Genomic DNA, 18016 nt, shown 5'->3' with positions numbered 1-18016 from the left:
TTCATCATATGAATAATAATAATTAAATTTACAATTTATGTTATGATAAAATTTAATTTAAAAGATTTAATGAAAAATTAAATTATAAGATTGTTCTGAAAATGAAAGACTTAATAAAATTAATCTTAAAAAATTAATTTAAAATAAATATATTTTAATTTATTAAAACTAAGATCAAATTGAAAGAATATATATATAACATGGATTATTTGTGTAATTATATCATCCAGGTAAGCCTATTAACTATTGTTAACATGTCACGTGTGTTTTCTTTCACGTCTTTTAACGACGAGTGACCAATTTGTAACAAACAATAACGTTAGTGACTGATTTGTAACTTTGAAACATCAGTGGTGAAAAAGAAAATTTACCCAAACATTAGTGACCATTGGAGTAATTTACCCTAATTTTAATTCTGTTTGGGATATATGATTGGTTATCTAAACTTATATACAAATTGTTTTATGATTTTACTCATTTTAACATAAATTTTAATTTCTTTTTTTTAATGTGATTCTCCGGTAACCCTAATATGACACCTCGGATCGGATCGAGTCACCCGCATCAGTCTGAGTGTGTTACATAAACACAACATATGAACTAATAATAGAATTTGATTTAACAGTTTAATCATTATATTTTAAGTCGGGACTAGAATTTCAAAGTTGGAAAGTAAAGAGACTAAAAATGTCATAATTATGGGATAATAAACAAATCCACATATAAATGTAGCCTACTTCTCTCCGACCAAAAGTGCATTAACTATGTTATCCGACATCCCGGAAGCATGCGGAAACATATGTCCGGCACCGCGTAGTTCATGGTAGTGAATCCAGGGAAGTTGTTGAGCAATGTAGCGCTGCAGACTAACCGGCACGAGCAGATCCTCATCTCCATTCCACAGATGCACCGAGCCCTCGTTATTCGGAAACGGATTTTCCAAGTCCATGGGAGAGAATTCCCAAGTTCCGAATCCAATCATCAGGTCCCGATGCAGAGATTCGTATTCGCCTTGCTGTCGTCTTAGAGCCTGAGGGGAGGACAAGACAAAGTATAATGGTAATGCCAACAGATTCCAATTACTGAACCACAACAATCCACTCACAACTAATCACATCTCAAATAAAAGTCAAAAGCCAACAAAATTTTCTATCCGATTTAACAACAAAATGTGAAGCGGACGATAACCAACAGCGAAGATTATAAAGAAGAAAAAGAAAGTGCAAGCAACTTCAAGGCAGAAACAAACACATACCACGTGGTTCGTAGCTGTTGAGATTATCTCAGGCAAGAGTTTTTTGTCCTCGCTAGAGAAAATATCAGCACTGTGAGTGATAGCACTACAAACCGGGAACCATTTTTGAGTGTTCCACCAGTATGTAAGCCAGGGAGCATAGTGAGACACACGAAGTGCCCACTGGTCGTTCGGCGACTGTTGGTAATATGCTTCCGTAGATAAGATTTTTGGAAAACCAGGCCACCAGTAGTTAACAACTGGAGCTAACAATGCTGCCCCAGCTAACCTATCGAAGTTTCAAATATCGCTCTCCTTAAAAATAAGAAATGAAGAGAGGCAGTATACGAAGTACACCCTTGCATTCAAGTAGTCTGGACTTTAGAAAAAAGCAATACCTGTGAGGGATGTACTTGAGGCAGCTCCAAATAACCTGCCCCCCCATAGAAAATCCGATTACATAAAACTTGGATCCTAATCCTAATTGATCAGCAAGCTCTTCTATATCCAAAGGCAAGCTCTGAACTGTTCGATTTGGATTAGGGTCACTCTCTCCATAACCGGGTCTGTCAAAAGAAACAATGTAGACACCAAGAGCTTCAACAATTTCCTGCCAGAAACAAAGAACCAAGTCCAATCACACTTACTTCAACATGTTATAGCTGAAAACTCATATGAGTATCCAAAACAATAAAGAAAAATGAACAACCAAGTACCGGTGACAAGGTATTGGCAACAACAGCATCGTGCCTACAGGAATCAAAGCCATGGACATAGACAATTTTATACTTGGCGGCATCTCGTGGAACACCGTGCTCTTTGTAGGCCAAATGCCTTCCGTCCTTCAGCTTTATTATTGATTCCGAAACGGGTGGACCGTCAGGAGAGCCGCATGTCCTAGGCGGAGGCGGTTGAATAGCCTGATAGGCCCATGCAAAAATCCCAGCAGACAAGACCAATAGTATCTTTGTGAAAATCCCTGCAGTTTTCGAGTCATAATTCAAACAGTCTATAGTGAAGAAATGAATTTAAAATAATTGGCAATGACAAGACAAAGCATGTCAAGAATCCCATTCCATTAACCAGTCACCTTAAAATCGAATCCCATCCAAAAGATAATTGAACTCAGTTTTACATCAAATCGAAATCGAAGATCAATGCTTGAGCAGTGAACAACACTCATACGATTTCAATAGAAACAAAGAGATTCAAAGTCCCAAAATTCACAATTCTTATTATATGAGTCAATACGTTAGGGTTCTGCAAGAAATGAAAATCCCAGATCCAAAAATTCCAACTTTCTTACAAAGTAAAGTGACACGGACAAAAGAAAGGGTTGAATCCTACGATTATAAGATAACCCAAATTAGATCACACAAAAAGAAGAAAAGAAAAGGGACCTGAAGGAAGCTTGAAAGAAGAGTTTTGCTTGGCTCTTCTAGTGTGAGCTCGAGCTGAAGCGGCTGATATTTTCCTATTAACTCCTGTTGCTGCCATTTTGGGGTCTCTTCTAAACAACCCTAACTACCAAAACAATATTAGGAAAGTCACCAAAGCAATAATAAACCAATGAAGAGGAGAAAGTCTCACGACAATACCAAATAAATTAGGGTCAACTACTTATTTGGTCACTCAGCTATTACTTAATTTATGTTTTGGTTATTCTATTATTTGTTTTTTCAAAATCATTTTTTTATAATATGGGCTAAATACAATATAGTATATGTTCCAAGATAACTCTCAACCATTTGACAATGAATACTCATACCCCTGGCATTCCTGGTACTCAAACCCAGGACCTCAAGAATAACAACAATTCTTTTACCACCGAGGTCGCTTAATTCATACTTCAAAACCATATATAATGCTACATTTTGACTCTATTTTGGTCACTTATTGTTCTGCATTAAAATAATTTCATGTTAGCGTTAAAAAAATAAAAAATATCATATCAACATAGCCATTAACTTTTTAACGATATGTGATTAAAACATAATCAAAATGTGATATTAGAAATTAAATAATAAATGGATGGCCAAATAAGTAGTTAACCAAAGAAATTAAGAAACCAAGAGAGAGAAGAAGAAACCTAGGACCACATTAATTGGTTTCCAATGTTTAACTACTACACCTACCGTCATAATTCGAAAAACTTTAAAGGAGTGATGAACAGTAAACTTTAATTGCTGAAGTTCAAATGTTGTCATTTTATTAAAGATTATTAAATTTTTTAAAAATGAATGTATAAATGTTGATATTAAGAGGAAGAAATAATGTAAAAGTTTACAAAAGTAGAGAAAAAAATTATATTAGTATCATCGCTAATTTTATATTGATGGTAATAAAAATAAAGTTAATAAAAAATTATTAAAGTATAATTTAATTATTAAAGTAAAAATAATATAGTAATTGAATGAACAAATAAACAGTTTATTATTTTTACCAAAGAGAGATGCCTTCATTAAAAGAAAATACATAGCAAAAATAGTATAATTTTATTATAGGAATGTTTATTTTTGTTTAAATTTTTTATATGTTTTTACTTAATTTAGAAAAAAAATATAATATTTAATTATTTTTATTTAATTAAGATGTGATGATGGTTATTTATATTTAATTAAAATGTGAACACTCATCTTATCAACTTTTAAATGTTTAGTCACTAAAATTTTAACTGTTGTTAGTGAGAAAATTAAATAAAAATAACAACCACTTAACTACATAAAAAGTGATCAAATATTATATTTTTAAAATTTAATGAATAAAATTATGTAAAACTAAAACAAAAATCATCAATGTTATAATTTACTCAGGAGATTTAAAAAAAAGTTTTAGACATAAAAAAAGACATACTTCTGCATTAACAATAATTTTTTATGACATTCAAAAAAACGTATTTGATCTGTGAGTTCTTTTGTTTTTTTAAGCTTTTTTGGTGATTCAGTTTTGTTCTTGATTATTTATATTTGATGAAAATTTGAATGATCGGGCTGGAAATTTTTGTGACTTACTGGGAATCTGATGCAAATTGATTGTAAAAAAATAACGTTTTTATGTGAAGTTTTTATAATTTTCTAGCCGTTCAACGCCTTTCTTTGCTTTTTCTACTCTCTCTCCTTGGAGAGAACCCAATTATATCCTTCCAAATTCCATCAGATTCTCCAATTGTCCCTCTTGAATCCTTCGTTTCTCTTCTAAAGCTTCAGAGTCCGGCGACTTCCACGGTGATGATTCTTTTGGTTTCTTTCTTTGGTCCCCTGCCGACAACGGTATAAAAAACATTTTTTCCGTTGATTTTAATAAAGAAACATTTTTTCCTTTGATTTTAATAATATTTAATCACCCATTCTTTTTAATTGCTTGATCTAAGAGAGCAAAATCAAAAGTTAGGTACCCGAATCTTCAAATATTATTTTACGTTATTTTTGTTATCAAAAATCGGAAATTCGTCTTCACCAGAACAGGTGTAAGATTTATATGTTATAGATTAAAGTTGCTTATTATTCGTAACAATTCCTTTTTCATAGTTCCTCATAGCTTCGGCTATAGATGATCACTTGAGGTCATGTCCTTCTTTTAGATCTCATAGGGCGTATAGGGGGAGGGCTCAACAGAGTGGTGTGAAGGAGACTAGACTTAGAGTATGTTCGTTGAATGTAGGCACATTAAATGCTAGGCTGCTGGAGCTAACCGATGTAGTTAGAAATAGAAAAATAGATTTTGCATGTATTCAGGAGACTAGGTGGAAAGGGGCTCGCGTAAAAGAGTGTAATGGGTACAAGTTGTGGTATTCAGGCATAGATAACGCTAGAAATGGGGTGGGTATCTTGGTATCCTCTAGGCTCAAGGAAAATGTAGTTGAAGTTTGTAGATATCGGGATAGGATCATGATGATTAAGATTATTATAGAAGCGGAAGTGGTGAATGTCATTTCAGTGTACACCCCACTCGTTGGCCTAGGGGAGGGGGAGAAACGTTGCTTTTGGGAGCAGTTAGATGATGTACTTAGGAGCATTCCAGAGGACCAAAGAGTTTTTACAGGGGGAGACTTTAATGGCCATATAGGTAGTGCAACCAATGGATATAACAGTGTTTATAGGGGTTTCGGTTTTGGTAGTAGGAACGATGAGGGGCGTATGTTGCTGGAATTTACTACTGCACACGATATGGTGGTCACTAACTTCTTCTTTAACAAGAGAGATATAAACTTGATTACGTTCCATTGCGGGGGATATTGTACCCAAATCGACTACATCTTGGTTCGAAATCGGGATTGATGGGCTTGCATTGACTGTAAGGTGTTCCCTGAAGAGGCATGTGCATCACAACACAGATTGTTGGTTTTGGTATTCCGCGTACGCCACGGACGGAGCACTCATAGGAGGGCTAAACTTGGTAAACCTAGGATCCTTTGGAATAACTTACATGAAGCGACAACTGATGACTTTAGGAGTAAGGTTTTGTCTAATATAGGTTTTGGAACTACAAACTCAAATAATGTAGATATGTTATGGAAAAATATGGCAAATTTCATCAGAGAGGTGGGTAAAAACACCCTTGGGTTATCGACAGGGAAGGCCAAGGAACATAAAGAATCGTGGTGGTGGAACGACGAAGTCCAAACTAAGGTGAAGATAAAGTAAACTTGCTTTAAGGAGTTTCTACAATGCAATGACGACGAAGAAAGATCGAGAGCTAAACAAAGATACAAGGAGACAAACCGGGAAGCCAAGAAATCGATGGCTAAAGCAAAGGATAAGGCATACGAGGAAATGTACAAGAGATTAGACACCAAGGAAGGACAAAATGGCATCTTTAGGCTTGTAAAATCCAGGGAGAATAGGAAAAATGATCTAGGTAGCATTAGGTTTATTAAGGACAACAATGGTGTTCTTTTAGTGAAAGATAATGATATTAAGAGGGTTTGGGGTAGTTACTTCTTTGGCTTATTTAATGACGGTGCCTCTCCCTGTAGAGATGATACCATTGATGGGTCAAGTGATCATCATACAACAGCCAATGACTGCCCTACAAGTAGGATTGGGTTTGAGGAAGTCAAAATGGCTCTTAGAAAGATGGGGAGGGACAAAGTTGTCGGTCTAAATCAAATTCCTATCACTGTGTGGTTGGCACTAAGAGAAGAGGGAGTTAGGTGGTTGACTAACATCTTTAATATTATTTTAGAGACTGCCAAGATTCCAGAGGAGTGGAGAGAGTCTACGGTGATACCAATCTATAAGAATAAAGGAGATCCCCAACGTTGTGGCAACTACAGAGGTATTAAACTACTCAGCCATACCATGAAGCTATGGGAAATGGTGATAGAGGCTAGGTTGAGACAGATTACTAGGGTTTCAAAAAACCAATTTGGCTTTATGCCAGGCAGGTCTACTACGGAGGCGATTCATCTACTTCGACGGCTTATGGAGAAATATAGGGAAAAATAGAGATCTTCACATGGCGTTCATTGACTTTAAGAAGGCGTATGATAGCGTTCCTCGCGATACAATCTGGAAGACCTTGGAAACGAGACAGATCTCATCTGCTTATATCCGGGCGATTCGTGACATGTACTGTAGATCTATTACATACGTCAGGACTACAGTTGGCAACACCGAGGCATTCCCTGTGGAAATCGTACTCCACCAGAGGTCGGCTCTTAGCCCTTACATCTTCGCCATGATTATGGACGACATCTATTGTGCGACACCAGACGGTGTTCCATGGTGTATGCTTTTCGCTGACGACATTGTCCTAGTTGTTGAAACAAAAACTGAGCTGAATAGTAGACTGTCTACCTGGAAGATTATTTTGGAAGAAAAAGGTCTAAGGATTAATATTGAAAATACAGAGTATTTATGTTCAAACTTCAGTGGGAACCAAAACGATGAAGATGTAGACGTATGCATAGAAAGACACGTTCTCCCCTCAAAGGATTATTTCAAGTACCTAGGGTCTAGGATACATAAAGATGGGGGTGTAGATGATTACGTTACACATCGTATAAAGACAGGATGGCTAAAGTGGAGGGCTGCTACTGGAGTTTTGTGTGACAAGAAGGTGCCTCTAAAACTTAAGGGAAAATTTTATAGAATGGCAATAAGACCAGCGCTGTTGTATGGAATAGAATGTTGAACAATCAAGAAGGAGCACGTAAGGAGGATGGAGGCAGCAGAAATGAGAATGCTTCGAGGAGTGGTGCCTGTATCCAAAAAATTGAGAAAGGGAAGACTACGGTGGTTTGGATATATCCTTCGACGAAAACCGTCGGATGCGGTCAGGAAGGTAGAGTCGATTATAGTAGACGGTGCCAGGAGGAGATGACGACTAAGGCGGAAGTGGGAAGACTGCTTGAGATCTGATTTAAAGGATTTAGCTCTTACCGAGGACATGACCTCTGATAGGAAAGTATGGAGACTTAAGACCAAAGTAGCCGAGTAGTGAGGGTTACACCCATAGGGTGTATCATCTATGTCTTCTTTTAATGCCTTTATAGTAATTTACATGACTTCTACTTTTTATATGTTTCTGTCATTGGATTTTAAGAAGGCTTAGAACTAGGGTAGCGGAGTAGTGTTGCCTTAGTTTAGGTTTTAACACATTAGACTTTATTTCTTTCTCGTAGCTAACTATCGTTGACTTCTATGTATCATTTCTCTTTAGGTTTCCTCTTTTTAAATTTAGTCGGGTCTTACTTTTCTGTCTATATGTAGAGATTTTTACGCAGGGATTTATTTACGGGGATTTCTTCCCACTACAGACGTGCATATGAAGATTGTTCAACTATGTATTTATTTATTTAATTATACATGCATGGCATTTTATCCTTATTTTTATTTTTCTGACTACCGGAGGTCTTCCACGGAAGCTGCTCTCAACCTGGCGTTGGGGCCAGCCTACTACACTATCTCCCCTTTACCCCATTGTATATGGGAATATGGATTTTTTGTTGTTGTATAGTGCTCAAATCTAAATCTTTAATTAATAACAATAATTTTTTTATCACAAAGAGCATTCGGTTCGTGCATTAACAAAAATCTTAATACTATTAGTTTAGTTATCAAATATGATAAATATATTGTAATGTATGTCGTGTTTAATCATTGTGTCTTTATTTTTGTACTAACAAATAATATATTAATTATATTAATATAATAAATAAACTAAAAATAACTAAATAGTTGTACACAAAATAAATAAATAAAATATTGGAAGATTGCAACTGATCCGGGCAGTTTTATTCAGCATGGCTAACTTTTGGTGCAGGAAATTAATCCTCCCCAAAGAGATCATTAGGACCATTGAGCAACTCTGCTCCAGGTTCTTTTGGAAGGGATCTAATCTGCCTGCGAAAGGCGCTCGTGTTAGCTGGTGGAAAATTTGTTTATTAAGGTCTGAAGGGGGTTTAGGTGTACAGGATATTGGCGGTTGGAATAAGGCCTACATCGTGCAGCTGATCAGGAAGTTGTTAGCCAATGAGGGCTCTCTTTGGGTGGCTTGGTTACGAGCCTATGTGATTAGGAATGGTAATTTTTGGCAAATGAACATTCCTAAAAACGTTAGCTGGAACTTCGAATGTCTCTTGAAGGCTAAACCTTCCGCTTTTCACCTCCTTGTTGATCCGGCTAACCTAAACGCGAGGAGAATCTGGGAAAATATGTGCGTTAAAGAACCCAAGGTCCCTTGGCAGCGTCTAGTTTGGTTTCCGGGGCGTATTCCTAAGCATAGTATTATCGTATGGATGGCTATTCTAAATAGACTTCCTACGCGGGTTAGACTCCAAAAAATGGGTCTAAACATTGATGATGTCAATTGTTTGTTATGTGGTCTTGAGGCAGAAACCAGGGACCATTTGTTTTTCAACTGCAGCTTTGCTAAGAACCTCTGGGGATCTATCCTTGCTTTATGTGGGATATCTCATGCCGTTAGTAGTTGGGACGATGTGCTTGCTTGGGCGATCCATTGTCTCAAAGGAAATTCCTTCATTGTGAAAATATTTAAGCTTGCTTGGGCTGGCCACGTTTACTGTATTTGGAGGGAGAGGAATGGCAGATTATTTGGTAACACTGCTAGATCGATGGATGTAGTTTTGAAGGATATTAAGGAAGTAATCCGGATTCGATTGGCTGGTAAGTTCTTTAACAGAGTTGATTCAACGAATGGTTCTCTGTGCACTAGTTGGGGTATCACTTAAGCTAAGTTTTCCTCCTGTTCTGCAGTATTTGTGCCTTAATGGTTTGGTTTCTGTTCTGCTACCCTTGTATTCAATTGTGAATATTTGCCTTATGTATTCTGTAAATTTGTAGCAGGTTTCCTGCTTTATTGGGTAATGAAATGGAATTATCCAAAAAAAATATAATAAAATAAAATATTAAAATCATATTTAAAATTTTCATGATTTTTAATACATCAAGATCTGTATTGAATATAAATTGCAAAGCATACATCAAAAAATTAATCACAATTTAGTATTTATTTTAGGATAAAAATATATTCATTTTATAATAAATAAAACAAACAATATAGTGATTATATGAGTATAATAAATAAATTAAAACTTATAAAATAATTATATAAAAATTAAATAAATTTGAAAAATAAATAAAAACAGTATTAACAATATATTTAAAAAATTTATAGTTTTTGCATCAAGATCCATATTAAATGTAAAAGGCAGAACACATATTAGTAAATTATTCGATGTAAAATATTATTTTTAACATAAAAATATTAATATTATATAATTAAAATAATAATAAACTCATAAGTATGATAAAAATTAAAGAAAAACACATTTAAAATATTTTTCTTCTTTCAAACTCCAAAAAAAAAGTTCTCTTTTGAAGTGGAGATTCGAAAGAGAGTTGCATGGTACTCTACATTATAATCACCTCTTGCTATTAAAAAGGATAAATTTCACATTTAATATTTACACTATTAGTTTTAATATGTTTCAGTACCTAAATTTTTTATTTTTTTTAAATCATACTTAACGTTTAGTTTTTATTTCATTTTAGTACCATATCGTTAAAAATTTAATGTGGCTACTACCTAAACTATCAGTTTTAGTCAATTTTAGTACCTAAACTTTTAATTATTTTCAAAACTTATCGTGAAATTTTGAATTATGGTATTAAAATGAAACAAAAACTAAACTTTAGGTACTAAAACAAACTAAAATTGATAGTTTAGGAGCTAAACACTTAATTTACCCTAAAAATTATAAAGGGTTCTTTTGTGGTTAGTTCTAAACATTCATACCCATCTTTTGTGAGTATTGGCAAAGGATCATTATACACTTTTATGTGCTATAAACAGATCCTACGGTTTCAAGACAACTAATTCTCAAATGTATCATTCTTTCTTTCTCGTATGCTTCTTTGGTTTTTTCCAATTTTAGAACAATATGAGTGCAACTTAATTCTAACCCTAGGGAAAGACATTATATTCTAAAAGTGAATTCATACTCACCTTTGTAATCTTGAAAACTCAACAAAGGTGAATTTTGATGTATTGAGCGAAATCTTTGTTTTCTTTACTTGGGTGTTGAGTGAAAAATTGTGAGAAATTTTGGGTTTTAAAACTTTGGATTTAATGGACAAAAAACAATATAAAACCAATAGTTGTATCCCTTGTTCACTTTAATCCTTCCTCATCCAATTAATACTCTCTACCTTATCGACTCTCAAAATTGTTAAATTTTTATAATCAAAACTATTTTCTGATAATTATCTTCCAAATTCTTAACTCATAATTTGTAGGTGTTTTATCAGAATTTCATAAAATTCGATATTAAAGAAATTCAAGGCATTACAAGAATGCTATCATATACCAAGGCAACTAAGATTTCCTTTGAGATGTAACGTGAAAGGAAGCCATCTTAATGCGTGGGGATGCTCAACATACAATGGTTAAGAATGCTAAAGAGTTACTCTCATAGAGTGTGCATGTTTATAGATATTCTAAAGGAACAAAAGGAGCATATTGTAATAACCATAAGTACCAAACGATTAAAATATCCACTCGTGCAACATTTTTAAAGGATAATTTTGTAAAGGCTTAATATAAATATAACGGCCCAACAGGTCCGTTTCTGAGATTTTGATGGCCCAAGATGAATTTCAAAATTGGACCTCTAATAATAAATATTTAAAAATTCTAAAAGTATACAAAAATTAATTAATTTATAAATTATATTTTTATAACACTCAACAAACTATTTAATAAATAAATCAAATTTTGCATAAAAACATAAGAAACTTTATTATAACACCTAACTACTACACAAAACAATTTATATGAGCATTTATAGATGCAAAATCACTAACAATAGTGTTTGTATCAATATGATCTAACATAATTTTCTCAGTTCATAAAACGGTTAAACCAATGAATCTTTCTTGTGACATTGATGACCTCAAATAGGTTTTCAACAATTTTAACTTCGAAAAACTTCTTTCAGCTGATGCAATTGTCACCGACATATTTAAGAGAATTTTGTAAGCAATTGAAACATTTGGATAATAATCCACAACTTCAACAAACTTTAGAATTTCAAATGTTGAGATTAACTCATTTGACAAAGTCATTTGTAACACTTTCAATTATGGAAAAAATCTCCTACAACAATATCAAACAAATCATTATGAGAAAAAATAGCCTTAAAGTACATGTAAGATTTTTCGTAATTCATCATTGCTCAAACATTTTAGTCTTTTAGAATCAAATAAAAATCTAAAATATTGTCAAATAATTTCAATGAGTCAAATCTATTTTTCAAAAAAAAAAAGTTATAGCTAAATTTACAATCACAAGAAAATAAATAACTTTAAAAGATTCTTCGAGTGATTGTATTTTTTCTTCATCATCATTCTAATCAAATTGTCTTTTTATAAAAACACGAAGTTTTGTTGGAAGTGTTTCTTCTATATTCATATCAAATGTCATGCTTTTGGTAATATCAATGTAAGACTCAAACCCTTCATTTCTATGTTTCTCAATGAATAGCATTACACTTTTCACTTCATTAATTGCAGTTCCAATGCAAATAGATTAAAGTTGCAATTTCTTATTCACTTTATTAACAATCAATAAAATCTCATACCAAATAACTAAGTTAAGTAAGAACTCAAAACTCGTAGGAGAATTAGCTGAACTTTCTGTTTTACTTTTTGTCATGGTATCTCCACCACTAGAATTATACAATGCCAACAAAGTTAATTTATTTTGGTGTTTAAAATCTAAAAACCTTAACGTTTGTTAGTCAACTCTCCCATCAAGTATTACATAAAGATTACAATGTACAATTTTTAACATTATAAACTAAAATCTCCCATCTTTTAGTAGAGCTTGAAAATAACGTGTGTATGCATTGCACAATTCCAAAAAAAAATAAACAAATTTCACATAAGAATGAGTCATATCTGATAGAGTGACATTATGACTATGACAAGCACATGACATATATAAAGCCCTTGGATTTATTTCCAGTAACCTCTTTTGAACCCCTTGGTGTTTTCTTTTCATATTAGAACCATTGTATAACCTTGATCCCTAATATCATTAACATCTAAATCAAGTGACTTGAATACATTTAATAATTCATTAAAAGTCTCCAATACAGATGTATCATATACATTTAAGAACTCAAAAAATATCTATTTTTATTTCATTACTTGGCATATTTACACATTATATTATCAAACTCATTTGTTATTGATGACTCACATCTGGTGTACAATCAAAGATAATAGAAAAAATAATTTGTTTTCTTAATAATCTTTATGTAGAAGTTCTAACACCATGAGCCAAAAAAGAAATCAACCCATTTTGAATTTGAGGACCAATGTAGTGATGGTGAATAAATTAATTTTGGATATGTCTACCATGATCTTGCAATATTAAATCAAATCCAATTATCATTTTAATTAAACCTAAAAAATTACCATTAATTACTATCCTCATAAGGTTTTCCACTAGAACCACAAAAAGCAAAATTAGTTTTGGTAAGACATTTCACAACTGATATTATTCTTATTAAAACTTCTCCAAAGTTCCTTTTCTTTTAAAATTATTTCTTGAAAATCTTTATCAATACCTTTATTCTTGTTTCATTCCAATTATTCATATTAGCCATATGCTCAACACTATTCTCATGTTGTTTGAGTCTCTGGCTTAAATGCTTCCAATGATCGATTCCATCATTTGCTAAAAGGGTTTTGTTATTTTGAGAAGTGAATAATTTACGACAAAAACAATATACTTTATTCACATGTCTAGAGTAAACTAACCAAAAGAGTTTCTCCATTGTTCAATTTTCTAGAAAAATAGGAATAAGAAAAATGTATAGAAAAGTTATCCTTAAGAAATATAATATTGAATTCTCTAATGGATCATTTTTCAATCAAAATATATCTAATTTTAGTATTAAGAACATCCCAATTTCTAGGATCATATATATCAAAAGGATGGATTATAAGCTCATCAATGCCAATATCAATATTTGAACCATCAAGTACATTATTTAAATTAGTAGGATAACCATGGAGGGAATTATCATCATTCAAATTTTAATTAAAATATTCAATATTATCTTCATCTATGTCTGACCCATCATCATACAAAAACTCTTCTACTTATTTTGAAAAAAAAATATCTAAAGCAATTCAACAAAAAACATGAGTTTAACATTCCAAATCACCAAATCAAACCAATTAGCAAAATCTAACACAAAACCAATGGTTCATACATCATGTCACATTTATCACAACTCAACATATCAATAATAGTCTAGATCATAAAATGATTCTCACATTGTCACTATATGGATTTAAACCACATACGTTTTATTTAGTATGCCTTGCTTGACCACTCTGGATGCTTGCTCCTCGCCTCCGACTCAGCTACTAATCCTCTAAAAAGTGTCAAACATCGAGTGTGAGCTGAAAAGCCCAGTGAACAACTAACATTCTAAGAATGCACATTATGAAGTTAAAGGAAATCCCTATATGCAATCACTCCTCACTTGTTTTTACCTCAACATTCATGCCATCATGTCATGCTTTTATGTTCACATATTGCATCATAAATGCACAACAAATTCAGAATATACACTTAATATTCAGCATCATATGTCCAACCGCAAACACATACACTCATGCATAATTACCTCTTCGCAAGTCATACACAATACACACATTGTTTCAATTAATGATCAATGACCTTTTTTTTAAACACAACTCACTCAATGGATAACCACTCATACAACTCACTTTTATTTGTAGACTCACTTAGGTCCAAAACCCACAATTTTCAGAGTAAACACAACGAACCAACCTTACCTCATGATCTTCTTGGAGCATTGCTCAACGCATCAACCTTTCCTTGTATAATCCGATATCACTTAAACTTATAAAAAACACATAGATTACTCTTTCCTAGGCACGCCTTTCATATCCGAAGGTCCCATTAAGAACACATAGCCATTTAATCCAAGTACACAAGAATGGTTATCAAATGATGCATAGTTTTCACATTTACACTTTCAAAATACACTTTGAAACATTCATTGGATATGGTTGTCATGATCAACCTTATATGGACAGCGAGATGCTTACTTATCCATGCACTCTTTCATTTATACGCACTTTCACTTATATATACACTTTCAAATTCACTTTTAAAACAATTATGCATAAATTGCAACGCATACACAATTCACAGTACATATCCACATTTCATATCACATTTCATGCCAATCATGTGCATCAATAAATATTCAACTATACCAGAAATCAAGCTAAGAGAACATCTAAACTATACCTTCTTCTAACCTTGAACATGTTCATCCTCAAAATATGAACGTCACTCACCTTTGGTGTCCACTAAGCGAAAATAGCTTCTAAATGCTTAGAAAATGTTCACCAAAACAAGATGAACCAATTTTCCTCAAGAATAAACACATTAAAAATCCTGGAAAGCAAAATAACACATCAAGAATACATCCAAAATTAAGCATAATTTTATGTTTCCAAAACAGAGCGAAAAGATCGAAATTACCAAAAACCTTATTGAAAGAACTTTCTGAGCTTTTGATCCAATTGAAACTATTCCTCCTCAAAAAGAGATGATCAAGAACAACTAATATCAATAAATAAACTTAAATAAAACCTCATAATTATAATCAATTAACTCTAATTCTCAGATTCCCAAATAACACTGAAATCAAACTTGTTTTAAAAAAATCAATATTCAAATCAAATGAGATTGAAAATTTGATTTAGTATGATACAAATATCATCAAAAAAAGCTTAATCAATACAAGAAAACCTTGAAAATTGATCAAGAAAAACAGTATATTAAATACCTCTGAAAATCAAATTTAATTCATAAACTCCTCTTTAAAAGATTCACTTAATTAAAATCATCAATCACATTGGATCATTAATCATTGAAGTACAAAAGGAAACAAGGAAAAAAGAATTACATTGCTAGAAAAGAAGATCAACAATGGCAACACCAAAGAGATCAAGGAAAATCACAAAGAGAAAAGGAGAAAAAACATTCTTGATTGAAGAGAGAAAATCAAGAAGAAAGGAACAAGAATCAAGAACAAAGGAATAGATAATGAAAAACAAGAGTTTCATCCATGAGAGAGCTTGAGAGAATTTTTTAGAGAAAGATACAATAGTGTTTGGATGAGAAAAAATGAAAGGAACGGTTAATGAGAGTTAGAAATGAAAAAAGATTAAGATAATGAATCTAGATGAAAAATTAGCAAAAAAAAGGATTAAGATACGATTAAACTTGGAGGGAAAAACACTAAACACAAGCCTTGGTTAAAATTAGTTTCATCGATTTTGATTTGTGATCTCTTTACAAATTAGTCACTAAAATCACAATTCATTCAATTTAATCACTTTGTAAAATCAATTATAAATTTCCAAAAATAGAATTTAATAATTCAAAACTATTTAAATCATTTTAGAAAATATTTATGAATCAAAAATTCTAATATTAATATTTTTACCCAAAATTTAGAAATCAACCCGAATATCGACCCGAAACTATCGACTCAGAATTTGGGACATTACACTAATTAATACCACTGTTTGACCATGAGAAGTCTTCAATATAGCCCTATTATACTCGTAATCCATATTAACCCGATGTTCATTTAGCCAATCCATTCTAGAATCAAATTGAACTCCTCTAAAGAAAGTTCCAAAAGGTTAGCCATAAAAAATTCTCCTTAAACCTCTAGAGAACAAAGCCTAAATATTTTATTCATAACCACCGACTATCCTACTAGGCTCATAACAATAACAACACTCTCGGTATCCTCAATTGGAATCTGAAGGTATCAAGATATGAAACTTGAAACATAGGAGTGGGTGGAACCCTTGTCTAACAATGCTAAGTATGGAACAAAATAAATAGTAAATATACTTGCGATAACCTTTGGCTTTCCTCCGTCATCCCGACATCTAATAGTATATACAGGAGCATGTTTTCTAGCCTTAAATATAGTTGGTCTGTTACTATGCTATGAATGGGCTCTATTATCGGTCTTGAAATCATATCCAAAAGTTTTCCCTTGGCTGTGACCTCTAGTTAGGATCTGAATATAGACTTGTAAACGTGTAAGAGCTTGGGTGGATGTTCTTTCTGTAGAAGATGGATGCGGGAAATGTAACACCCCAACCCGCACTCTACCCTGAAACGAGTCTGAGATGTCACATTGACTTTTCAAAACAATTTCCTTACAAAATAACCGAACATTTGGACTTATATTAATAAAATATGATCATATACTGTGGAATTATGTTTCATTATAACAAATTTGAAAAAAATACGTTTTCATGAACAGTACTATATGGTATGAACAGTAATATACGATATGAACAGTACCGTGAACAGTACCGATGCACTGCTATAGTGTACTGATGCAAAAAACATCGAGTATAAATTGTGTATCGATGTACTGGTACAGTAACTTCGGCCAAACATATATAAAACTCATAAAAATTTAAGCTTTCAGCAGTATAAAATTTACATTTACATATATACGTTTAAAACATTACAAGACTCAATCATATGATTTTACAAAACCGATTTAGAACATATCAGAGTCAAATCGTTATATACATGCCAACCAATATCAGTATTACAAAATACATACTATTCAATTCTTTTCTGATCTGATCTTTGGGAAGGAGAAACTGACCTGTCTTGCATAACGTTTATCGATCTTCGTCTTCTCGAAACCTACGTGTGAAATAATCACACGCTAAGTCGTTGACTTAGTGAGGCATATAAAACATAATTATATGCTAACTATAACTTCTACAATGCATGAACATTTGATACTACCTTATCATACCAAAACATATATTCTTCTTTGTAGCATATACATACATGCACATATCATATAACATAACATCATTAACATTATTATCATTTCTCATTTTATCATCACTAATTTCTTTTTATACCATATCAGCATATAATGTAAACTCTAAATCACACCAATGCATAAACAATTACTAATCTCATATCATATACAAACACATATTATCTCATATAACAAATACATTTCAATTAGGAATACACCCAGTATCACATATAAATCTTGTAAATACTTTTGATATCTTTTATAGGCCCATGTACATTACTGAGAACTTAAGGTATTTGAGTACATTAAGGTTGTGCACTTATGCTGTCACCACACCTCGTATGGAGTCCTACTAGGGGCATGTGAAATTTGTCCCGAAGGACCTATAT

The 18016-nt window shown here is 32.7% G+C and overlaps 2 protein-coding genes across 2 annotated transcripts; one reads left to right on the top strand and one right to left on the bottom strand.

Moving 5' to 3' along the window:
* Positions 1-596: 596 nt before the first annotated feature.
* On the bottom strand, positions 597-2769 carry LOC120177823. Its single transcript, XM_039183831.1, has 5 exons — positions 2635-2769; positions 1951-2213; positions 1633-1844; positions 1256-1523; positions 597-1030 (listed from the first exon to the last, which is right to left on the bottom strand). The coding sequence occupies exons 1-5, from the start codon at positions 2729-2731 to the stop codon at positions 734-736; spliced, it is 1137 nt and encodes a 378-aa protein (XP_039039762.1). The 5' UTR covers positions 2732-2769; the 3' UTR covers positions 597-733.
* Positions 2770-8480: 5711 nt separating this feature from the next.
* On the top strand, positions 8481-9467 carry LOC120177849. Its single transcript, XM_039183844.1, has 2 exons — positions 8481-9363; positions 9454-9467. Exons 1-2 carry the CDS (start codon positions 8481-8483, stop codon positions 9465-9467), a joined length of 897 nt encoding a protein of 298 aa, XP_039039775.1.
* Positions 9468-18016: the final 8549 nt, after the last annotated feature.

The sequence above is a fragment of the Hibiscus syriacus genome, unplaced genomic scaffold (assembly GCF_006381635.1).
Source record: "Hibiscus syriacus cultivar Baekdansim isolate YM2019G1 unplaced genomic scaffold, ASM638163v2 tig00112339_pilon, whole genome shotgun sequence".
Classification (NCBI taxonomy): Eukaryota; Viridiplantae; Streptophyta; class Magnoliopsida; order Malvales; family Malvaceae; genus Hibiscus; species Hibiscus syriacus.
This window is presented reverse-complemented; position numbering and strand designations above follow the sequence as displayed.